Source organism: Felis catus, chromosome F1 (assembly GCF_018350175.1).
Source record: "Felis catus isolate Fca126 chromosome F1, F.catus_Fca126_mat1.0, whole genome shotgun sequence".
Taxonomy (NCBI): domain Eukaryota; kingdom Metazoa; phylum Chordata; class Mammalia; order Carnivora; family Felidae; genus Felis; species Felis catus.
The window spans coordinates 40,391,465-40,417,319 of NC_058384.1; the positions used below are offsets into that span (position 1 = coordinate 40,391,465).

The 25,855-nt window shown below is 40.0% G+C and overlaps 1 protein-coding gene and 1 pseudogene across 1 annotated transcript in view; both read left to right on the plus strand.

The window, feature by feature from the left end:
* The window catches only part of IPO9 (importin 9), a 56,676-nt gene that overhangs the window by 6,939 nt on the left and 23,882 nt on the right, over positions 1 to 25,855 (plus strand). Inside the window, exons 2-13 of the mRNA XM_003999369.5 lie at positions 12,978 to 13,039; positions 13,269 to 13,355; positions 14,127 to 14,328; positions 18,624 to 18,712; positions 19,521 to 19,607; positions 20,159 to 20,278; positions 20,393 to 20,493; positions 20,692 to 20,750; positions 21,332 to 21,483; positions 22,538 to 22,636; positions 23,528 to 23,634; positions 23,998 to 24,137. Coding sequence (XP_003999418.1) covers positions 12,978 to 13,039; positions 13,269 to 13,355; positions 14,127 to 14,328; positions 18,624 to 18,712; positions 19,521 to 19,607; positions 20,159 to 20,278; positions 20,393 to 20,493; positions 20,692 to 20,750; positions 21,332 to 21,483; positions 22,538 to 22,636; positions 23,528 to 23,634; positions 23,998 to 24,137 — 1,305 coding nt within the window. The remainder of the gene's footprint in view (positions 1 to 12,977; positions 13,040 to 13,268; positions 13,356 to 14,126; positions 14,329 to 18,623; positions 18,713 to 19,520; positions 19,608 to 20,158; positions 20,279 to 20,392; positions 20,494 to 20,691; positions 20,751 to 21,331; positions 21,484 to 22,537; positions 22,637 to 23,527; positions 23,635 to 23,997; positions 24,138 to 25,855) is intronic.
* On the plus strand, positions 2,519 to 13,356 carry LOC109495695 (annotated as a pseudogene).

Here is a 25,855-nt window from a genome sequence, read left to right on the forward strand (position 1 = left end):
CCGTTCATGTGTTGGGGCCTCGCATCCTGCTCTGTGCTGACACAGCAGAGCCTGCTTGGGATTCTTTCTTCCTCTCTCTCTCTGCCCCTCCCCCGTGCATGAGTTTCTGTATTGTGTGTGCACTCTCTCTCAGAATAAGTAAATTCACTTAAAAAAAATTACAAAGAAACCCTGCAGCTTAAGCGCGTAACGAGTGAAGAATCGATGGATTCAGTAAAGAGGCAAGACGTAAAATGGAAAAATCAGTAGCCTTCATATCCACAAACAATAAAAGGTTAGAGGATGTAAAGTGGCTTTTAAAAACCCATTTACAATAGCAACAAAGAAGATTAAATACTTAGGAATAAAATTAATAGGAATTGTAAAGGAACCTATTGGGTGAAACTGTTTAAACATTCCTGAAAGACTTAAAAAGTAGACTTGAACATAACTGCTTAATGAGTATGGGTTTTATTTTAGGGTGATGGAAATGTTTTGGAATTAGGTAGAGGTGAATGTACTAAGTGCCACTGAGTTTTTCATCTTAAAATGGTTATGAATTCTACCTCAATTTAAAAAATATCTTCCAGGGCACCTGGGTGACTCAGTCGGTTAAGCATCCAGTTTGGCTCAGGTCATGATCTCATGAGTTCAAGCCATGCCTCGGGCCCTACACTGACAGCACAGAGCCTACTTGAGATTCTCTCTCTCTCCCTGCCCTTCCCCCACTTGAATGCTCTCTTTCTCTTTCAAAATAAATAAACTTTAAAACATACATATCTTTCAGAGATATGTATTGAAACATTTACAGAGAAACGGGGGGAAAAGTAGACTTGAACACATGGAAAGACATATGCTATCCTTGGATAGGACAACTCAACATTATAGATGAGTACACAAGTTGATTCTAAAGTGTGTAGAAAAACAAACATGGAAGAGTAGCTCCAAAAATACTGAACAGGAAAAAGCTCTGACGAGGAACTAATTCTACCAGATATTAAAACATCTTATAAAGGCTCTATAATTAAAATAAACAGAGTGGCACTGGTATGTGAATACACAAATAGAACTGTGGAATAGAATAAAAAGTCCAGAAATAGGCACAAGTACCTATGGAAATGTAATGTAGATAGAAGTGACATCTCACTCAAGTCATTGGGGTAAAGGTGGACATTTTAATAAAGGGTACTAGGACAACTGGGTAGGTATCTGGAATCAGATCAGTATCTCATACCATACAAAAAAACAAGTTCCAAATAGATTAGAAACCTAAAAATTTAAAACATGAAACTGTACAGGAGCCGCCTGGGTGGCTCAGTCGGTTAAGCGTCCAACTTCGGCTCAGGTCACAATCTCGCGGTTTGTGGGTTCGAGCCCCGCCTCAGGCTCCGTGCTGACAGACAGCTCAAAGCCTGAAGCCTGCTTCAGATTCTATCTCTCCCTCTCTCTCTGCCCCTCCCCCACTTGTGCTATGTCTCTCAAAAATGAATAAATGTAAAAAAAAAAAATTCTTTTTTAAATGAAACCGTACAAATTCTAGAAAATACAGGTGATTTTTCTTTAATGCTGGCATAAGGAAAGGCTAACTGTAACTCGAAACTCAGAGACAATAAAAGATTGATAAGTCTGACTCATAAAATAATGTTTTTAATTTGCATGACAAAAACCACCATATAAAAAGTCAAAAGACGCCTGGGGGCTCACTTTGGCTCAGGTCATGATCTCATGGTTGGTTCGTGAGTTCGAGCCCCACATCGGGCTCTGTGCTGACAGCTCAGAGCCTAGAGCCTGCTTCGGATTCTCTCTCTCCCTCTTCTCTGCCCCTCCCCCACTCATTCTCTCTCTTTCTCTCTCGCTCTCTCCCCCCACCCAAAAAAGTAATAAACATTAAAAAAAAGTCAAAAGACAGCTGAAAAACTGGGAGACATTTTTCATCACATATACACAGACAAAATGATAATATCCTTAATATATAAAGAACTTTTTCTTTCTTTCTTTTTTTTAATGGTTTCGAGGTTTGGGGGCACCTGGGTGGCTCAGTCAATCGTCCAACTTCGTCTCAGGTCATGATCTCACAGTTTGTGAATTCTGGCTCCTCGTTCTAGCTCCGCGTCAGGCTCTGTGCTGACAGCTCAGCTTCCGATTCTGTGTCTCCCTCTCTCTCTGCCCCTCCCCTGCTCACATTCTATGTCTGTCTCAAAAATAAACAAATTCTTAAAAATAGTTTTAGGGTTTCTGTTGTTGTTGTTTTAGAGAGAGAGGTCACTGGCAGGGTAGAGAGGCAGAGGAAGAGAGAATCCCAAGCAGGCTGCATGCTCAGCGTGAACCCAACATAAGGCTCAGTCCCAGAATCCTGGGATCATGACCTAAGCCAAAGTCAAGAGTCTGACTCTCAACCGACTGAGCCACCCAGGCACCCCAGTATAAAGAACTCTTAAAAACTAGGGACTCTGTTTCCCTGTCTGTATCTGGGAAAGAAGAATGGGATGAGGGTGCTATCTAGAAGGATGGGGTTAGGAGGGAGCAACCCAGAGGACCTATGGGTAGCAGGAAAGGGTTTGGCCTGAAAATCAAGGTGTGCAGAGATGGTAGATGGGGTTGTCAAGAACCTGCCATGCAGCTGTTTAGTGCCAGGAGTCAGCAGCACCTACAGATGGATCCTGGCTGCTGCCCAGCTTGCTCACTAGACTCTTGGGAGGGGAAAGGTGAGTAGAGAGGTCTCAGGAGGCAGGCCTCCTGGGACTCAGGAGTGGAGATGGTGGTTGGAGACAGCCCCCAGGCCACCTCACTGGGCCTTTCTCAGTCAGTTACCTTCTCTGGACTTGGAGCACATAGGGAACCGTGAGCCCCTGACCCTTGCTGCCAAGGAATGTCCTGCCCACCTAGGCCAGGTGAAAGCTGGCTGAAGGCTGGAGCAGGTGCTGAAGCTGTCCCACCAACCCTCGACTTCCCCTGCCAGCATGTCACACCATCACTCCCTCAAGTCACCAAGTAAGCCTGAATGCGAAATGCCCCTTTTTGGAGTAAGGGAGCAGGAGGCCACTGTGGCAGAAACTGACCTAAAGGCAGACCTGGAAGAAGCAGAGGTGGTGGGGGACCTGGGGCCTAAAGCCTGGGCCTGTTTCTAGTACCTGGAACACCTGTGCCTAGAGCTGGAGCAGATGGCAAGACTCCAGCCGCTGTACTTGCAGGCGCAGAGGCCCCCAGGGAATCCTGAAGCGCAGGAGGAGAAGGAGCCAGGCTGGGCCCCTTCACCTCCACCTCTCCTGCCCCAGGCAAGTGAGGTACACGGACTATTCGGCCACACACAGGAGACAGCTTTACCCCTAAAGGTAGGGGTGCCTAGTACCAATTCTCCCAGGCTGTTAGAGGCCCCAGCAGAACGAGCTCACATCTTTTTATCCTCCCAGGAACACAAGCAGGATCTCTCCCACTGGAACGAGGTCAGGGTCCTGCTAAACAGGATCCATTGGAGGAGTCTGAGACATTTTGAGTCCCCCGCCCCTCCTGATGGCCCACCCCTAGGATTGAGTCAAAGTATGTTCCTAAAAGACCTCAATGCCAGCCCCTCCAGAAGACCTTTATGCCATCACTTGTGGTTAAGAAGCAACAAGCAAAAACCTTTGTGTATGCTGAGAACTCCTGGTGCAGGGATGTGACCTTGCATGGAGGGATGTGCATTAAAGTCTTCTTCCTCACCCTTTGCCCTGTTTTGCTGCTTTGGGGTACCGACAGGAAAAGCTGCTGATGCTCACCCTTCTCTCTGAAGAGAGGGCTGGATCTTTATCCTCTGGGCAGCCTGGAAGAGGAACCCTGGTTCCCTGAGAGGCTCCAAGGTACGGCAGCCCCTGGGCCCCTTGCTGGTTGCCAGAAATCCCGGGCCTAGACAGCGTGAACTAACTTACTCATTATGAGTCCATGGAGAGTATTTGGCGTGGAGATCTTCTGGGGCCTAGTGTTTTGCAGATGTATATTTAAGCAGAATGATATGTGTATCTCTATGAGTCTGTCACTGTTGTGAACTGGCTGGATCCAACCATCTTTTCTGAATCATACATTCAAAGAGTTGGTCTTCTGGGTGAGGTAACTGCAGAAGGCTGGAACTAACCTTCATTCCTCAGTGGGTAGTTTGTAAAAGTCTTGTTTTCCTCCTCATATCTCCGTGGACAGCCCCAGAACAGAGAATGGTACTGTCTTGGGTGCCTCTGCATTGAGCCTTGCCTGTGGAAGATAGCCCCTGAAGACTGAACCTGGAATGGAAGGATCAGGGACAACATGGAGAATAGCAGAGTAAGCTTCAAGGTCTGTCTTCAACTGTGTTGGTCCATAATAGCCTTTACAATCAGACCTGAAACCAGAGACTCAGACTAGTTTTTAGATGTTGACAAAATCTGTTAAATTTTCTGAGCCATAGCTCCCTACTTAATCTCCCCAATGATTTAATACCTGCCTACCTACCTCACAGTCTTGTTATGAAGATAAAAAAAGATTAAAGTGTAAAAAAAAATTTTTTTTAAGTAACAAAGGACCAAAAACCCAGTAGAAAAATGGGAGGGGGATATGGACAGACAGATCACCAGCACCCCCCCCCCCCACAAAAAAAGGACTCAAACATACAAATAAGGTTTATAATGGTTATAGCAATTAAACAACCATTTCTTATCTGTCAGACTGGCAAAATAGTAACACATTCTGTTGGTGAGGCTGTAAAGAAACACTCTTAACATTACTAGTGGGAATGCAAATTGGTACAGTCCTTTTGGAGGAAAATTTGGCCATACCTAACCACACTATATATGCACTTACCTTTTGATCCAGCAGACCCACTTCTGGGGTTGAAGGTACACCTTCAACAATATAAAAATGCATATTGTTTACTGCAACATAGTTTATAAAAGCAGAATATTGGAAGCAATGTAACTGCCTGTTATATACATTGATACATTATATACACTCATGAATAGGACAGTGGTTGATTCAATAGGTTGAATAAAGTACATCTATTCAATGGTATGTTATGCAGCTATAAATAAAAAGAATGAGGAATCTCTGAACTGATGTGGAATGATTTCCAGAATATAATGTTAATTGGAAAAAAAAGTACAGGGGCACCTGGGTGGCTCAGTAGGTTGAGCGTCTGACTTCGGCTCAGGTCATGATTTCACAGTTCTTGGGTTCGAGCCCCGTGTTGGGCTCTGTGCTGACAGTTCAGAGCCTGGAGCCTGCTTCAGATTCTGTGTCTCCCTCTCTCTGTCCCTCCCCTACTCGTTCTCTTTCTCAAAAATAAATATTAAAAATATTTTTTTTAAAGAAAAAGTATAGGGGCGCCTGGGTGGCGCAGTCGGTTAAGTGTCCGACTTCAGCCAGGTCACGATCTCGCGGTCCGTGAGTTCGAGCCCTGCATCAGGCTCTGGGCTGATGGCTCGGAGCCTGGAGCCTGTTTCCGATTCTGTGTCTCCCTCTCTCTCTGCCCCTCCCCCGTTCATGCTCTGTCTCTCTGTCCCAAAAATGAATAAACGTTGAAAAAAAAAATAAAGAAAAAGTATAAAAGAATATAATAAACAACCGTTCGTGTAAATAAGAGGACGTAAAAAAATACACCTGTATCTGCTCATTAATGCAAAAGAAATACAGGAGAGATAAACCAGAAGCTGATTGGTTACCTACATGGAGTGGGTTGAGGAAAGGTGGAAAGAAGTTAATAGGGATGTGGATGGAGCGACACTTCTTATAATACTCCTTTTTGTGTAGCTTTGATTGAGAATTGTAGAAGTATCCCTCAAATAAATAATTAAAATCAAACGGTAGAGGGGGCCCAAAATGGAAGTAGTAACAAATGAACCTGACCGTATTACAAATGAATAACGTAAGTATCATTGGGTGTTGGGAGAGAAAAGAATCCAAGTAACTTTGGAAAATAGTGTGTGGTTCGACTGCATATTGTAAGATTAAAGTCAAAAAGAACTGTTCACAAAAACTGTACTCCAGTTAATACATCTGTTTTTCACAAGAGTATGAGTTAATAGTTGTAATTAGTTTATGTGTATACTAAGATTGAAATGAATAGGTAAACTTATTTTAGAAAATGAGAGCCAGAGAAAAAATTACATCAGGAAAAGAGGAAAAGTAGAATGAACCTTTGTATTGACATGGCATTGGATCTGAGGTGTCAGTAGATGGATGGGTGGATGGATGGATGGATGGACGGCAGATGGATGGGTGGATGTGTAGGTATACGTTAGTATACATACATAGATTTCCTCGTGGTGTTCTCAGAGAAGGCCTAGGAGCAGTGACACCCCAGTAGCATTGAGCACACCTAGCATCCAGATCTTGGTTTCTAAATAGCATTCCCCACTAAAATAAGCACCAGGGCTTACGCAGGGAAAATACAAGATAAGCCTAGAATATCTTGTGATATCAGAACAAAAGGCAGTGCTGTAAAAAGGATGGGAGTGTAGAGAAGTATACAGGACCCAAATGAAAGGAGTGCCAGTGGCCTTAGTAGAATGATCTGGGCAGCAAAATAATGATAGTACTGGCTTAAAACTATAGAATAAAATAAATAACATGAGTCCACACTGGTGTAAAGAAATAATTGGATAAAGAAAGGAGAAGGGACAGTCCCTCATTAGAAAAGAATTACAGTTAATAAGAGTAAAGAAAATAAATACAAAAGCACCATTAGGCAAACAACATGGTGATAATGTTTGCCAATAGGATCTACAGAGGGATACTAAAATCAGTGTGTGAAAGTATAAGAAGAAACAAGATATTATCATAATCTCAAAGTATCTCTCCCGAGATTTTTATCGTTAAAAGGGAAAAACAGTACCTTTACAGTAGAGAAACCCAGTAGACTGCACATTATCAAGTAAGTGATCATGGTTAACATTTCCAGTAACTTTTCAACATTATGTATTCCCTGATAGGATATTCTGAGGACACAGCATCACTTCTCTGATATTTTTGTCTAAAATGAATAACCTCAGTCTAATCATGAGGAAACTTGGGTCAGTCACACATTGAGACACATTCTACAAAGTAACTGATCATTACCCATTGGAAGTGTTCTGGTCATAAAAGACAATAAGAGAATGTCATGCATTAGAGGAAACTGAAGAGACCTGACAGCCAAATACAACATGGGATCTTGGATTGGATCATGAAACAGAAAAAGGACAATAAGGGAAAAAAACTGGTGAAATTCCAGTCAAGTCTGTAGTTCAGTTAATAGTATTATACCCATGTTAGTTTTTGGTTTTGATCATTGAACCACAGTTGTGTAGGTTGTTAATATCAGAGGAACGTGAGTAAAGGGTATCCATGAACTCTATGTACTGTTTGTCAGCTTTTCTTTAAGTCTAAAAATGATTTCAAAATAAAACATTTAAAAAATACATAGACATAGATCATTTTCAGTAGCTTTTAACCTGTGTACTTGGATAAGCCTTGAACATGAAATACTGCATGGGTGACTTTTTCTTGGTATTAAGCTTTTCTTTTGCATAAACATCCTTTGGATGGCTATTTCAGTGAAACCCAATTGTGATAGTTAGAATTCACCATGGAAAGTAACTTTAGTTACAGAGATAGGAAAGCCAAACAGTGTACTCACTATGAGCAATAAAAGCAATACCAGCACAATTTATTATTTTAATTATAGAATTTTTGTTTTTTTTATTAAAAGAACTTCTAAGATCTATTCTCTTACCTTAGCAACTTTAAAATATATAATACAGTATTATTAGCCATAGCTGACATGCTGTACGTTACTTCCCAACTTTTTTTTTTTTTTTTTTTTTTAATATTCCTTTTTGAGACAGAGAGAGAGACAGAGCATGAGCATGAGCAGGGGAGGGGCAGAAAGAGAGGAAGACACAGAATCTTAAGTAGGCTCCAGGCTCTGAGCTGTTAGCACAGAGCCTGTCGCCGGGCTCAAACCCACCAACTGTGAGATCATGACCTGAGCCGAAGTCGGACGCCCAACAGACTGAGCCACCCAGGTGCCCTACAGATCAGTACTTTTTCTTCTGCAGCTTCTTCACCTCTCTTAGCCTTGATAAAATTTAAGAGAGTTAGGGCCTTGCTCTGGATTAGTCTTCGGCTTAAGGGAATGTTGGGGCTGATTTGATCTGTCCAGACCTCTAAAACTTTCTCCATATCTGTAATAAGATTGTTTCACTTTCTTACCATTTGAGTGTTCACTGGAGTAGCACTTTTGCTTTCATTCAAATACTTTTTCTTTGTATTCACAGCTTAGCTGACACAAGAGGCCTAGCTTTCAGCCTCTCGGCTTTTGACATGCCTTCCTCACCAAGCTTTTTCTAAAGTGTGAGACATGCACCTCTTCCTTTCACTTGAACCCTTAGAGGTTATTACATGGTTTAATTTGGTCTAATTTCAATATTGTTGTGTCTGGTGGAATAGGGAGGCCCAAAGAGAGGGAGAGAGAAGGGGAAATGGCCAGTTAGTAGGGCCATCATAACACAGCATTTTTCAATTAGGTTCACCATCTTATATGGACACTTTGTGTTGCCTCAAAACAATTACGGTAGTAACGTCAAAGATCACTGATCACCATAACAAATATAATAATGGAGGGACGCCTGGGTGGTTCAGTCGGTTGAGCGTCTGACTCCTGCTTAGGTCATGATCTCACTGCTTGTGAGTTCGAGCCCTGCGTTGGGCTCTGTGCTGACAGCTCGGAGCCTGGAGCCTGGAGCCTGCTTCAGATTCTGTCTCCACCTGTCTGCCCCTCCCCTGATCGTTCTCTCTCTCTCTCTCAAATATAAAATAAAACATAAAAAAATTTATATATATATAAATATATATATAATATATATAATATATATATAATATATACATTATATAATATATATATATTATAAAATATAAAATATATAAATATAAAAAATATATATTTATATATATATATGTATATATAATGGAAAAGTTTAAAATATTGAGAGAATACCAAAATGTGACATAGAGACACAAAGTGAGCAAATACTGTTGAAAAAAATGTTGATAAACTTGCTCTACACAGGGTTGCCCCAGACCTTCGATTCATAAAAAAAAACTCAGTATCTACAAAGTGCAGTAAAGCAAGGTGCAATAAACAAGGTATGCCTGTAGTCCCACTTAATTTATTTTTGCTTTTGTTGCCTTTGCTCTTGGTGTCAAATGCAGAAGGTCATCGCTAAAACTGATGTCAGGAAACTTAACACCTATGTTTTCTTCTAGAAGTTTTATGGTTTCTGGTCTTACATTCAAGTCTTTAATTAATTAACTTTGAATTAATCAAATAGTAAATTAATTAATTTTGAATTAGTTTTTGTGTATGGTGTAAGAGAGTGGTCCGGTTTCATTCTTTTGCATGTGGCTGTCCAGTTTTCCCAGTATCATTTATTCTTTTTTTAATTTTTTTTTTTTTAAGCTTATTTATTTTTGAGAGAGAGACAGAGACAGAGCATGAGCTGAGCAGGGGCAGAGAGAGAGGGAGACACATAATCTGAAGCAGGCTCCAGGCTCTGAGCTGTCAGCACAGAGCCCGACGCGGGGCTAGAACCCACGAACCATGAGATCATGACCTGAGCTGAAGTCCGGTGCTTAACCGACTGAGCCACCCAGGCTCCCCCCAGCATCATTTATTGAAGAGACTGTCCTTTTCCCTTGGATAGTCTTGCCTCCTTTGTCCTAAATTAATTAACCATAGGTTTATTTCTGGGCTCTGTTCTGTTCCACTGATCTATGTGCCTTTATGCCAGTATCATAGTTTTGATTACTATAGCTTTGTAAATTAATTTTAAATCAGGGAGCCATGATGCTTCCAGCTTTGTTCGTGCTCAAGATTGCATTGGCTCTTTGGGGTTTCTCATGGTTCCACACAAATTTTAGGATTGTTCTATTTCTGTGAAAAACGCCATTGGAATTTTTATAGGGATTGCCACAATAACTGATTTTTAAAGTTTTTACTATGTGCCATGTGTTGTTCTCACAGGATTGCTTGGTAACTTGATACCATTATCTTTATTTTGCAGATGGGGAAACTGGGGTTTGGAAAAGATAAGTAACTTTTCTAAGCTTAGACACAGTGGCTTCAGGATTTGAGCCTAAACTTGCCTAACCTGTGCTCTTAGCCTCTTCAGCTCCCTGCAAATAGGAATGATGCACCTGTCATAACTGGTGCACCTACCACAACTGAACACCTCTGAAAAATTACCATTCAGTCTCTAGAACAGTGCTGTCCAGTAGGAATATAATGGGAGTCACAGGTGAAATTTTAAATTTTCTAAAAGTTATATTGGGAAGGTAAAAAGAAAAAGGTAAAATTAAGTTTTAAAACGATTCATTTAACCTAAGGTGTGCAAAGTATTTCGATTTGTAATCCGTATAAGCATTACTAAAATATTTTACATTATTTTGTTTTCATACTAAGTTTGCAGTGTGGTATTTTACACTTGCAGCACATGCCAGTTCTCACTAGCCACATCTCAGGTATTCAGTAGTCACTTGTAAGTGATGGCTATCATGTTGGATAGCACAGCCCTAGACTGTGAGATGTGAAAATTATGGTGCCCTCTTGGTCTTACATTCTTCTTCCTCATTTGACAAGTATAAATTAGATCTAATTTAAAAAAAAAAATTTGTAGTAAAATACACCTAATAAATACCATTTTAACATCTTTAAGTGTACACAGTCCAATGGTATTTAATATACTCACGTTGTTGCACAACTGTCACCACCAATTCTGTTCATCTTGTAAAACTGACAGTCTGTAAACCCATTAAGTAACTCCTCATTTTCCCCTCCCCCAGCCCCTGGCAACTTCTGTTAAACTTTCTGTCTTCATGATTTTGACTACTCTAAGTAGCTCGTATCAAAATGGAATCATATAGTATTTGTCTTTTTGTGACTAATGTATTTTATTTAGCATAATATCCTCAAGATTCACCTATTTTAGCAGTTGTTGTATCATATTGCAGAATTTCCTTCCTTTTGAAAGCTGAATAATATTCCCTTGTACATATATATACTGCGTTTTATTTGCTCATCTCTGGATAGACACTTGGTTGCTTCTATCTTTTAGCTGTTGTGAACAATGGTACTATGAACATGGATATGCAAATATCTCTTCAAGACCCTGCTTTCAGTTCTTTTGGTTATATACCCAGAGATGGAATTTGCTAGATCTTATGGTGATTCTATTTCTGATTTTTTGAGGAACCACTGTATTATTCTGCACAGCAGCTCTGCCATTTTACATTCCCACCAGTCATGTGTAAGCATTCCAATTTCTCCACACCCTCCCCAGTACTTGTTTTCTGTTGTTTTGGTAGTAGCTATCCTTCCTGCCGAGTGTGTGTCGGCATCTCGAAGTTTTGATTTGCATTTCCCTAGTGATTAATGATGTTGAGTGTCTTTTCAGGTGTCTATTGGCCATTATATATCTTCTTTGGAGAAATACCCATTTGAGTCTTGTGCTCATTTTTGAATTGGGTTGTTTGTTTTGTTGTTGTTGAATTTCAGTTCTCTGTGTTTGGGATATTAATCCCTTATCAGATAAATGATTTTTTTTGGAAACTTTTTTTTTTTTTGTTAAGTAAACTTTACCCCATCGTGGTGCTTCAACTCACGACCCCAAGATCAGGAGTTGCATGCTCTACTGACTGAGCCTGTCAGGTCCCCCCCCCCCACCCCCACTTTTTAGACAGATGATTTACAAATAGTTCTTTCTGTCCTGTGGGTTGCCTTTTCACTGTATGGAAGAAGTATTTTTTGATGCACAAAATTTTTGACTTTTTATGAAGTCTGATTTATGTATTTTTTCTTCTTTCTGTGCCTTTGGTATCATATCCAGGAAATCATTGCCAAATCTAAGGTCATGAAGCTTTTGTCCAGTGTTTGCTTCTGAGATTTTAAGTGTTTTAAGTCTTATATTTATTCCCCTGATTCATTTTGAGTTAATTTTTGTGTATAGTATTTGATAAGGGTCCAGCTTAATTTACTTGCATATGGATATTCAATTTTCCCAACATTTGTTGAAAGCTGCCTTTTTCCCACTGAATGACTGTGGCATCTTTGTCAAAAATCATTTGACCATGTATGTGAGGGTTTACTTCTGGGCTCTCTATTCTTTTCATTGCTATATATTATCTGACTTTATGCCAGTACCACATTATTTTGATTATTGTAGTAAGTTTTGAAATCAGAAAGTGTGAGTCCTCCGGGTTTGGTCTTTTTTTCTTTTTTTGGTCAAGATTGTCTTGGCTACTTGAGGTAGTCCCTTGAGATTCTGTATGAATTTTAGGATTTCTGTTTCTGGAAAAACCATCATTGAGATTTTAATGTGGATTCCATTGAAGCATTGAAGGATCTGAATTTTAATGTAGGAGTAAGCATTGTTTTTAGTCTCTCAATGTGCATTTCTTTATTTTATTTTTTATTTTTAGTAGCTCTTTTAAGGTAAAATGTGGCATACATGGAGATACACATCTCTCAATATGCATTTCAGGTTTACTGCTTACATTGCTTATTGGAAACTGTTCACTTAAAACAGTTATATTTTTAGGACTAAACCTGTTAAAGCCAGATTTTCTTATACTTAATCATCTCTTATCTAGTAGCAGATATCTGAACAACTCCTGAAATCTCACTTTTTAATTTTTCTTTGGGGTTAGATAGTCCTGGTTTTCAATTAGATACTATATTCATTGGTCTAAGAGGAAGATGTTGCCATCTTGGAAGATGCTATTCAGAGACTGGAAGAAGTGAGAGGGCTGGAACTATTCGTTGTAGGCAGCCATGCCCTACAGCCTAGCCTGTTTGTTTCTCCTACTTAGAAGAACCAATCTTAGCAGTTTTCACCACTTTTAGAAGCAATGAATCAGTCCCCTTTCTGAAATCTTTCTTGTTGGCATCAGAGTTAAAGCTCAGTAAGTTGCTATGGCTTTCCTGGGTGTTTTTAGACTCAAAATAAAATTTTCTCTTTCAGAATTTGGTGTTCACCTGGCAGAGCTGACCGTAGATCCCCAGGGAGCACTGGCAATCCGTCAGGTAAGTCCAGACTGATTGACCCAATTTATAAGTAATTTCCCTTTTACTTGGTAATAAAACTTTCTTATTGGAAAGAGAAAGAATAAGGCCAATTTACAAATAACCTAGGATTTTGTACCAGATTTAGATATACTTCAAATGAATGTATTAGGCCGTCTGTATGTATATGATTTGTATATATGAAGAAGGTCTTTTTCTTGTTGTACTACTTGGCTTATTCTCTTCGCAGCTGGCATCAGTCATCTTGAAGCAATATGTGGAAACTCACTGGTGTGCCCAGTCAGAGAAGTTTAGGCCTCCTGAAACTACAGAAAGGGTAAGGAGAGTTACTTGATTAGTCCACCTGTAAAGAGTGAGAGGGCCATCTTAAGAGATTGAGCTGTCACCAATCTTTGACAACATGGGGCAATCAAAAGGCAGAAAAGGAGATTGATTGGTAGCTGGCATTATCGGCAACATGCTGTAGGTAAGAGACCTGAGTATCAGGCTGACCTGTGTTCACACTGCAGTTCTGCCTTTTACTAGCCATGAGAATATTGGAAGAGTATTTTAACCTCTAAGCTTCAATTTCCTAAATATCTAAAATTAGAATTAGAAATCCAACTTCAAAGAGTTGTTTGAGGATTAAATGAACCAATGGTTCTACTTAGTACAGCACTATGCAACCATTCTGGGCCCCCAAGAAACTCTGAGATACAAGGTCTAGGGCAGCACTGCCCTTTGAAACTCTGTAGCTATGAAGATACTCTGTATCTGTGTTGTCTAGTACAGTAGCTACTGGCTACGTAGGGTGTTGAGCACTTAAAATGTCACTGCTACAACTCAGGAAGTGAATTTTTTTATTGCATTTCATTGTCATTTAAATTTAAAGGGCCACATGTAGCTGGTGGCTAACGTAATGGACCGCATAAGTTTAGAGATAATAGATGAACTCTCCAAATGAACAATTTGTCAAGTTTGTGTATTGGAATTTTTGATAGATATGCGATACCTCGTGTGCGTTGCTTTTTCAACACATAAACTGGATGGGACTCTACCAGTCACTTATAACCTGGTCTAATGACAGGTGGGCTTTTCTCCTCTGCAGGCAAAAATTGTTATCCGGGAGCTATTGCCCAATGGGTTGAGAGAATCAATAAGTAAGGTGCGCTCCAGTGTGGCCTATGCGGTGTCAGCCATTGCCCACTGGGACTGGCCCGAAGCCTGGCCCCAGCTCTTCAACCTGCTCATGGAGATGTTGGTGAGCGGAGATTTAAATGCAGTCCATGGAGCCATGCGAGTGCTGACAGGTATTAGAAGCTATTCCCTGGTATTGGTACTTGGAACCCAAGAACACTTACAAGAGGTTACGTGACAGAATGGCTCTGACTAGTAAGAACTGAAATTTATAGCTCTACTTGATGCTCCTCCTCCCTCCTAGTTTTTGTCCCCATGTCTATCTATCCTCCTGCTCCCTTGACTCTTTCCAGGGAATCACATGGGTTTACTATTTCTACTACTATGAAACCTTAGCCCTTGAGGATAGAGTAATAGCATAGTAGTTGAGGATTCGGATTTCAGTTCATATTCGGGTTTTACCTTGACCCAAGTTACTTAGTCTCCTGAGAGTCAGTTTTCTTGTATATAAAATGAAGATAATAACAGTGTTTACCTTACACGGTCTTTTGGTAAGTTTAAATGAGCTAATCTACATAAAGTGTTTCGTGTAATAACTGACTTGGGGGGCATCTGGGTGGCTCAGTCGGTTAAGCATCCGACTTCAGCTCAGGTCATGATCTCACAATCCGTGAGTTCAAGCCCCGTGTCAGGCTCTGTGCTGACAGCTCAGAGCCTGGAGCCTGCTTCGGATTCTGTGTCTCCCTCTCTCTCTGCCCCTCCCCTGCTCATGCTCTGTCTCAAAAATAAATAAAAACATTAAAAAAAAATTTAATAACTGACTTGGAAGTAGTAAGCATTCAGTAAATTTTAGCCATTATGATCATTATCATTATTATACTCATTTTCTACTTAGTTCAACCAACTCAAAGTTAAGAATAGTCAAATAGCATTCTTTATAGGAATATAACAAAGAAGATAAAAACAATATATGATTCTGACTTTCACTTGGTCAGCTTAGACCAAGTGTTTGGTATCCTTTCTTTCTGTTCTAAGAAGGTGATAAAAATACTTGAAGAAAAATACTTTAATCCAAGCAGATTTGGTGGATATCTTGTCTAAGCTTGATTAATCTATTAATCCCTCACAGAGGGATATGGTCTCTCATATCATATAGGTATGGTATGAGTTTCCCAGCTTTGCGAGTTCTTCTCTGGTTCCTGTCCCCCTAGAGGAAGTCACTACTCTATTTTGCCTTCAAGGAATCCTTTCCTGGACATTAGCAACCTTCTGTTGGTCTTTTGGAAATCATATTTCCCCTCTGCTCAGACAGGCTTGTGAAATGTCTGCCCATATCTTCTCTCTTTCTCTGTGACCTGCTAACTTACCGGAAATGTATTCTTACCTAGTTATGAATACCATTTCTACTTTTCTTGACTCTCAGTTTATTGAACGTGGCATCTAGTCCCAGTTTTACTAGTTCATGTTCTGTTCATGGTAAATAATAGCAATTCTCTGTCCAAAAGCAAATTCCTCATCCCCTTTTGTTTCAGACCTCCTCTTCCCACGTCTTTGCTCCCTTTTTCAACTGCCCACTATATTCAAAACATTCCTCGCTCAGATTTTCACTTCCCTGCTTATTATTTCCCTTGCTTCTCTTGTATGACTCATTATTCAGGTGACTTCATATATACTCCTTTCCATGGAATTAATCTTCTAGGATTCTTTAAAACTTCATGGTGCCAGAATATCAGTTAACAGCTATGTTTTCTACTAAGAGAAAAAGGCATGTTCCCCTCCAGTCTTCCAACACAAAGTTCAGCTTTCTAAAAAATCTAGAGGAGAGAGGTGGTTGTACATTTATCATACTTGGGATACTGTAGAACCATCATTGTGCTTGACTAAGGAAATCACTGTTCAGTGAGATCACTTTTCTGTCAGCCACAGGGAAAGAACTATGCGGGAAATGTGTATTGTTTTCTATTGGAGTCAGCAGACATGAGATGGATAGCTGCCAACCTCCATTCCCAAATAGCTGCTTCACGTATTTTCAAACAAGAATAGACTGTGTTCCAACAACAGCAACTCAGGCATGCGTGAAGACAGCAGGACATTGATGTGTGAACACGAGACCGTAGGAAAATGGGACTGATTCTCTTCAGTGTTTTTTAAGATACTATACCAGTCTCAGGACACCTGGGTGCCTCAGTTGGTTAAAAATCCAACTTCAGCTCAGATCATGATCTCGCAGTTCCGGATTTTGAGCCCCATGTTGGGCTGTCTGCTGTCAGCACAGAGCCCACTTCGGATCCTCTGTCTCCCTCTCTCTTTACCCCTCCCCTGCTCGCTCACACGTGCGTGCGCACGTTCTCTGTCTCTGTCTTTCAAAAATAAAATTTAAAAAACATTAAAAAAAAAAAAAGGTACTATACCAGTCTCCCTTTAATAAGCTTTCCATTAAGCTTATCTATTTTTAAATGAAAAGTAACTAACACTAATGGTGTAAAGGAAATGCAAACATAACAGCTAAGGATTGAAATATTTGACCACAGGGGCACCTGGGTGGCTCAGTCGATTAAGCATCCGACTTCGGCTCAGGTCATGATCTCGCAGTGAGTTTGAGCCCCACGTCAGGCTCTGTGCTAACAGCTCAGAGCCTGGATCCTGCTTCAGATTCTGTGTCCTCTCTATGCCCCTCCCATGCTCATGCTCTTTCTCTTTCTCTCAATAATAAATAAACAATTAAAAAAAAATTTTTTTTAATATATTTGACCACAGCTACAGCTTTTTCTTCAATCTCAAAGAAGTTTGGAGATTGAGATCTTCCCGGTGTCTTATCCCTTTTCTAACTTGCTGAGTGACCTCAGAAAACTTATTTGGGGAGCACCTGGGTGGCTCAGTCGGTTAAGCATCAGAATTTGACTCGGGTCATGATCTCACAGTTTGTGAGGTTGAGCCCCGCGTCAGGCTCTGTGCTGACAGTTCAGAGCCTGGAGCCTGCTTCAGATTCTGTGTCTCCCTCTCTGCCTCTAACCCACTCGCATTCTGTCTCTGTCTCTCTCAAAAATGAATGAACATTAAAAAAAAAATGTTTAAGTGTTAATTGAGACTACTAGGAATGATTTTATAGGAGAGCAAAAAATGTGATTAAGCAATTTATTAGTAGGATTAAGTTAAACTACATTTTCCATAAAATTTGTTTTTGTTAATCTGCTATTCGTCACATTTGTTTGGACTAATTTCTTTGGATTTCTAAAGAAAATAGAACATTTATTTTATTCAGAGCTCAAAATTTATTCTTTAGGAGGAAACCAAGCTAGTAAAGAAGACTCAGTCTTGAATACATGATCTTCATATGACTTCTGGTGATTGATATTGCCCAAAATTTGGGGGGTATATTAACCTAGAAAGTGCCGACATGCATTTCTAGTTGCAGATTCTCCTGAAAAATGTCCCAGTTCACTAGCTCCATTTCTATAGTGATAATGGGGAATTGCCAGGAAAAGCAGCAGAAAAAGTGAACAAACACTGGAACCCCGGGGCTTGTATTTATTTCACAGTTTTAATAACATGAGACCCACGGGACCCCATGAGACCCCTTCATACTTTCCCAGTGCCTTGTGCAGAAAGTGAAGAGAAAGACACAACCTCTATTTCTCTCACCTTCTTCAAGTCTCATTTCATATATAGGTTGCTTTTTGCCACATTCGTATGGTGGAAATCCTTTCTCTTCCAATGAGCAGCAACCTCTGGCTTCTAGGTCAATAAATGTCATTCACTGGGAAGAATAACATATACAGAGTGGAGTTGAAGCCTAGTAAGCCTGCATATGTTTTATTATGCAGATCAAAACAACTCACCAAGGGAGAGTATTAAAAATGGAACCAAAAAGGGACGCCTGGGTGGCTCAGTCGGTTGAGCATCCGACTTCGGCTCAGGTCATGATCTGACAGTCCGTGAGTTGGAGCCCTGCATCAGGCCCTGGGCTGACAGCTCACAGCCTGGAGCTGCTTCGGGTTCTGTGTCTCCCTCTCTCTCTGCCCCTCCTCCACTTGTGCTCTGTCTCTCTCACTCTCCAAAATGAATAAATGTTTAAAAAAAATTTTTTTTTAAATGGAATCAAATGTAAGACACCTTAAAGTGCATCTGGATGTTGACAATCAGGTATAAATTAGACTAATACAGGATTTTCCTAAGGTGACCTTGCAAGGACTTTTATGCAACTCTTAGAGATTTTCTTTCAGTGTTTACATAAAGGTTTTTTTCTCAACCTTACGTATTTTCCTGTATCTTTGTGCTATTCTCTTTCCCTTTCTAACAAATAATAACTCTTGCTACTGTTCCTTCCCCAGAATAAGACCACCAGGCCTGTGTCTTTACCTCTGTACGCTATCTGCTTGGGAACTGCCACTTAGAAGCAGTGTGAAAATTTTCCCACTTCCATATTTATAAAGCAGTATTTTTTATAGTACTCCGTTTTTCTTTGTAGAATTCACTCGAGAAGTAACAGACACACAGATGCCACTTGTTGCTCCTGTCATCCTCCCAGAGATGTATAAGATCTTCACTATGGCCGAGGTATGCAATCTCAGCTCCAGGATCACAGCAAGTAAGAGCTGCTTAGGTTCTGGTCAGCCTCCACATCTCGTGTGGGAGACTGTTATATTTGCGACGATCCCCACACCTAAAGACCAGAACGGACAGAGATCTGAATCTGGGTTAACCTTACAACCTTCACATATAACTGCAGGGGCCAGCCTTTGATAAGGGAGTGAGAGAGCTGCATTGTTTCTTCACATTATGATCTCATAGCTCCTGGCACCCTGCATCCCCTGAGCACCTAGTGCTTTGTGCTCCCTCTATCTTCTCGTTACAGCATCCTGCCTCGTTACGGCACCTCAGTCAACTGTGTGGAAGCAGTCTATCACTGCATTGCCCATAATAGGTTTATAATATACTGTATATGTGTTTGATTACCGTATATACAAATGGTGACTCATTCACAATAAACTGTGAGTGCCCAGTGGGTAATGTTTTAACCTCCCTACTTCACTCTGCCCCCAGTCAAGGGTCTACCTTTTGAAAGAAATACGTTGACTGTGTTGAGATTTCAAGCAGTGCCAAGCCTAATATTTTTAATAAAATCAGACCACAGAGGCCTACATATATAGGCTAATTCCAGTGAATTCTAACGTTCTGCTGGCTTTTATTCTCTGAATTACAGAGAATATCCGTATCTGCTGGATATGAGTGGATGGTGTTTCCGATCTCTCTAGGAATCCAGTCCCATGTCAGATTGAGAAGTCCTAGTTTTTCTTCTGACCCCAGATATGCAAACATAGACACAGACATACCTATCTCAGGGCTCTGCTGTAACTTTTCCCAGGTGTATGGTATTCGAACCCGTTCCCGAGCTGTGGAGATTTTTACCACTTGTGCCCATATGATCTGTAACATGGAGGAATTGGAAAAGGTAAGGAAGCCTTTTGGTCACTAACAGACTTCATGCTTAAAAATCTTTATGCCTTCTGTTGGAGGCACAGCAGTGACTGATTTCATTTCAAGAGTACCAGGATGCATGCTAATTGTGGTTCCATTTAACATTTTGATTACATTTGTATATAATTTAGTTTCCTTTCATTTGAGCCTTATTTCTTCTGACACCTTATCCTGCATCTTTTCATATTAATCATCACCCAGAACTTGACTACTCTTTTATAGCCTTTTTTTTGGTCTCACATGAGACAAAGCTAGCTGAAAAACACCAATCCCTGTCATTCCAAAGTAGTTTTGAAAAGTTGGTCTTGTACAATAACTTTTAAGAAGGCCGTGGTGAGGAACTCCAAGTGTTAGAGAAGGAAATATGAAATCTTGGGTAGCACTTCCAGTGACTTGATAGCTGTACTTTTCTGATTGGAACCTGAGCCCAGAGAAATCTTTCGATGCCTCAGATCTTGGTGTTTGATATGTGCATTGAAGCCATTGATTTATAAGTATGTTCAATATTGACTGGTTTGTTACCAGGGTGCAGCCAAAGTTCTGATCTTTCCTGTGGTGCAGCAGTTCACAGAGGCCTTTGTTCAGGCCCTCCAGATACCAGATGGCCCCACATCTGACAGTGGGTTTAAGATGGAAGTCCTAAAGGTAAATATTTACTACCGTTGAGGTACTTGGAGTTTTAGCGGATGGTCTGAAATCATTGGTTTTTCTCCTCCATCACTTGTAACTCTCAGGTCTTTTTTCTCTGTAATTTCTCAGGCAGTGACAGCCCTGGTGAAAAACTTCCCAAAGCACATGGTGTCCTCCATGCAACAGATTCTGCCTATTGTCTGGAACACCCTAACTGAGAGTGCAGCTTTATATCCTTTTCAGAAAGCTTGAGGGACCTGCTACCACCTGTAGTCGGGAATCTAGCACTGGGTCTTGCATTCATACGACTCCACTTTTTTAAATGACTTTTTTAAAGTATCTGCTCTTAGTGTTGGAATGTGTAACATTCTCTTGTAGAATATATGTAAAGCAGACTCCAAATTCTATTTCTTTACTCTTCATCATACTTATGTGAGGACAGAAGTAAATTACACAGAAGAAGTAGAAGATCCTGTGGATTCTGATGGTATGTAGTTTATCTGATCTTAACAGATACACCACTCGGTGAGGAAAGGGCTCTAGGAAAGGAAAAAAGCCAGAGACAGATAATAGCGGTAACGTAGAGGCTTCACTCTCGTAAGTTAAGTTTTCTAGTTGAGTTTCCTTTCAGTGTATTAGATGTGGGGAAATGAGACATTGAAAATCTTTAATCTGTTCCTCAAAGGCATTTGCATAAATCTCATAAAATAGAATTTCTGATTTAGAAGAGATACCATAAAGGCCATCTAATCCAGCCTACTTCTTTGTGGCAGATGATACTTTCATTTCTGTTTTAATATTTTTTAAGTGTTTCAAATCAAAAATAGACATGCTGGAAGATATATTCAGTGTTTCTGATTCTTTTGCTTAAGAAACCAAAGAATCTTTGATATTCTCAAAGTTCCTTTCTTTGACTCCTTAGCGTCCCTCTTTGTTCCCTTGGGAATAAAAATTAGCAAGGACTGTAAATATTCATTAATTTAACAAGATAATGTAGTTCATTTCCAGCATACATGCTGTCCTTTTGTTTGCTTGTCATTAAAATCTTCTCTTGTGTATTTCCTGTAGGTGAAGTCCTGGGCTTTGAAAATCTCGTCTTTAGCATTTTTGAGTTTGTCCATGCTCTCCTAGAAAATAGCAAATTCAAAAGCACTGTTAAGAAAGCCTTGCCTGAGTTGATTTACTATATAATCCTGTACATGCAAATCACTGAGGAACAGGTAAATGATATTTGGGAGACAGTTACCAGCTTCTTTTTAGAAAGTGCAACTTGAATGTGAGATCTAGGTCAAGTGAACAGTTTTATTTCTAAAAATAGACACTAGAAGAATAACTTCATGTGAAGTTCTAGGAAACTTTTTTTTTTTTTTTTGTAATATTTGTTTATTTCTGCAAGAGAGAGAGAGAGAGAGTGCACGCAGGTGCACATGCAAGCAGGGGAGGGGCAGAGAGAGAAAGAATCCCAAGCAGGCTCTGCACTGCCAGCACAGAGCCCATTGTGGGCCTCAAACTCACAAACCGTAAGATCATGATCTGAGCCGAAGTCAGATGCTCAACTGACTGAGCCACCCAGGTGCCCCTCTAGGAAATCTCTGGGTTCTGTGGTTTTATTAACTCCTATATTAGATAATTGGACTTTGCGAATACTTTTACTTTTGCTTCCATACTACCACTAACCAAAGACCCTGGTTTCTGGAAGAATCTATTCCTTCTCTATAAATACTGACATATAGAGATCATTAGCCTGGTTGTTGGGTCAGTAGACTAGAAAGGAGCATTAAAAAAATAAGATAATGCCTGTCTTATATAAATAGCACAAGAATCGACATAATGTTCACATTAAATATTCCATCAGACCTAATATAGTCAAATATATTCAAAGTTGATCTATCAGAAAGTGAAAGCTGGTTAAAAGTAGCAGAGAACTAGTAATCAGCTCAGTGTCTACTAGAGAGCAGTAACTTTTGTTACTTGCCTTGGTAAAGGATTTACTTCTCTACATCAAAGAGAAAAGACTGAGGCTAGAGTTCCGTTCAAGATAAAAACAAAAGAGGGTGCCTGGCTGGCTCAGTCAGTGGAGCATGTGACACTTGGTCTCGCGGTTGTGAGTTCAAGCCCTACGTTGTATGTAGAGATTGCTTAAAAATAAAATCTTTAAAAAATAATAATAAATGAAAACAAAAGGTTGAAATCTTCTGGGTGTGTGGATGAAAAAAGGGAACATATGAACCAGATTGGCAACCTCACAAAGACCTAACTGCATCATCCTTTCAGATTAAAGTATGGACAGCCAACCCCCAACAGTTTGTTGAAGATGAAGATGATGATACTTTCTCCTACACTGTTAGGATTGCAGCTCAAGACCTATTGCTTGTAAGTGGGTTCCCTTGATACTTGAACCAGAATATCCTAACCAATCACTTGAACGTTCCCTCTTCTTTGTAGACAACTAACCCAAGTTGAGCAGTGTTATTGAGTGACTTTATCTTAGACTTCTTTGAGGATAATAAAAGAGCTTCTCAAATGAAGTTTGAGACTCGGGAATTCCAAAGTCATTCCTGCTGGTTTTGGTTTACAAGTAAATATTAGATGTAAAAATTGTGCAGAGGATAAAGTGTTCTAATAAGGGTAATTGAATCAGGAGCATTGAGTTTAATTCACTCTTAAGCCAGAATCTGTAGCATAAACCAGATGTTGGCAAACATTTTTTAAAAATTAGATTACTGAGAGATGAACATCCAAACAAACATCTGCTGTTTTCTTTGACTCTCACTAGAGCATAGAATTGTCTCTGGGTCGAAGTTGTGTGAAGAAACTGCCTCTGTGTTCTGTTGGGTGAGAGGTTCTCATTATTAGCGAACTCACTTCTCATTACCCTTTAGTATTTCTAAGGCACCTATGAAAGATCACAACTAAGTTTCAGTTCGTAGATTAGCCTTTTATTTCTACAGTCAAGCTCCCAGAATAAATAAATAAGCTTCATTCGAAGCTGAATTAATCATTGCTCACTTATACTCTGCTCAATATAGCCAGAGAGCTTTACATTTTGTTAGCTTTACAAGCCTAGGCACTGCAGAAATACTACTTTAATTCCATTAAAGACCCTGAACTAATAAGGGTTATATTTTTAATATGCCTAATTGGGACTTGGCATGTATGTGTGAATGAGCGTGAACCATCGAGTTTGCAATTAAATTTGCAGTTTGCAATTAAGATGGGTTTAATTGCACAGATAGGTTTATTAGCCCTCCCCTCTCTCCCTAGGCTGTGGCCACTGATTTCCAGAATGAGAGTGCAGCGGCCCTGGCTGCTGCAGCTACCCGGCACTTACAAGAGGCTGAGCAAACCAAAAACAGCGGCACCGAACACTGGTAAGAGTGAGCAACTGATAGTTAACTTAGGGACATGTTCTGGGCATCAGATCTGAGGCAGATCCTTGCTTTGAATCATGTGTTTTAAAGCCATCCTCCCAACCTTAAAATAATTGGTTAAGATGCTTTTATTGTATCCCTTGATTTCGAAAGCCTTGAAGGGAAGGACCTTTACTTTGTTTTTAATTAGAAAAATCTGTTATTAAATTTCCCTGTTTTCAGCTGTAGGTTTAGATTAGAAGGGCAGATAAACGTCCCTTTTGGGTCAGATTGTGCTGGACTACCCATTCATGTTTCTACTTCCTTCAGATGTCTTTTTGGCAGTGTAGTTTGTTTTACCAGGCTATGGTATCACTTTTGCAGGTGGAAGATACATGAGGCATGCATGCTTGCCCTTGGCTCGGTGAAGTCCATCATCACTGACAGTGTGAAGAATGGCAGGATCCATTTTGACATGCATGGGTTCCTGACCAATGTCATCCTTGCAGACCTCAACCTCTCAGGTACATTTTAGTACAATGCCAGGATTCACGCCTGTCATCAACTCAGTTATATTGTTCATTTAGATAGGTAGGCCAGATATTCATGTGTCCTTAGGGTGGAAAGAATTTTCCACCCTAGAGCTTGTACTCATCTAAACTTCTAACACAGCCTAGAGACTGTGGCTCAAGCTTTACCAACAAAGATACTGATATTGCCACATTCATAATTTTTCCACTCTGTTTACTTCCCTTCCAAATCTGTGCTCACATTTATGGATGGTTTTGGCATTTGAATAGGATGCAGATTTGGTTGCTGTACCTTGAGAACTTTGGCTTGAGTTCTGTCATTATTAAGTCCAAACTACCTTTAGACAGTTTATGTCAGTGTCATTCTTCCTGTTTGTTTCCTTTTTTCTCAAACTTTATTCTTGGCCAATATCCAGATAATTAGAATGTTCCCTTCTCATGTTCATGTTAGCTACTTGCCTTAAAAAAAAAAAAAAAAGTAGGCTCTACTATATTAGATTTATTTCTCCAGCAATGTAGAGCAGTCATTAAGAATCATCATTTCTCTCTTTGCCATCTTCAGCTACATTGTTTCTGCCTATGCCATGCCTTATTCTGATCCCTAGAGACTTCCCCCATTACAAAAGGTCATCTTTGCTTTGTCCAAATACGTAAATCACGGGACATGTGGCATTGTTTGCTCTATTCTCAATCCGTTCACTTGCCTCTCACTCGTAGGCTAGCCGTTTGAGTAGCTGAAGCCATTTGAAAGCATTCTACTCTGACTCTAAATAGGTAATCTATTATAAGATATGTGTGGCATCACCTCCATTCTCTGAATCACAGAATTAAAGTGGTTGAACATCCAGAGCTCAGACCCATTGGGAATATCCTTTTTCACTCTATACTTAACTTACGCTGGTGAATATGTTTTCTTTTTTCATACTAGAATATAAGGTGTCTGAAAATAGAAATCATGTCTAATACATGTTTGTATCCCTCAATGCTTTGCATATAATAGACATTTCATAATTATGTGTTGAATGAAAGTGTTCAAAGTTCTCAAATCCATCAACATATTTTTTATAGAATTTACCCTGGTAAAGAACCTTCAAAAATTCGTGGAGACTTGAGAATATTTACAATTGAGACAGTTGTCCTGCCCACAGTTAAAAACTTTTCTACACCAGCCATTCTCAAGCTTTCTGATGTCAGGACCTCTTTGCTCTCTTAAAAATTATCAGTGGTCCGAAAGAGATTTTTGTGTGAATTTTCTGTGTCAATATTAACATATTAAAAATTAAAACTGAGAAGTTTCTAAAACACAGGAATTGCAAGCATACATTTCATTAGCTGTCAGAGCTGTGGTGTCAGCACATCAGATGACCTCTGGAAAACTCCACTGTACACTTGAGAAGGAGTGAGAGTGAAAAAGATAGATAATGTCTTGATATCACTATGAAAGTTTTAACTTTTGGGACTCCCAAGAGTCCCTAGACCATACTTTGAGAGCTGCTACTCTGTATTACATAAATTAGTATGTATTTTAAATTATATGAATGGCACAGGTTGTTAGGTTCTGCTCAATAATTCTCATCAACTACATGTTTACAAGTAACTAAGTTAAGCCCTGTGACAAGCTGAGTAAGTATAGTCTCTGTCATCAGGCAGGTTATAGTAAGCGGGGGCAGGGGTGGGGGTGGGGGGGTAGTAGTCCTTACACTGGTGGCTGG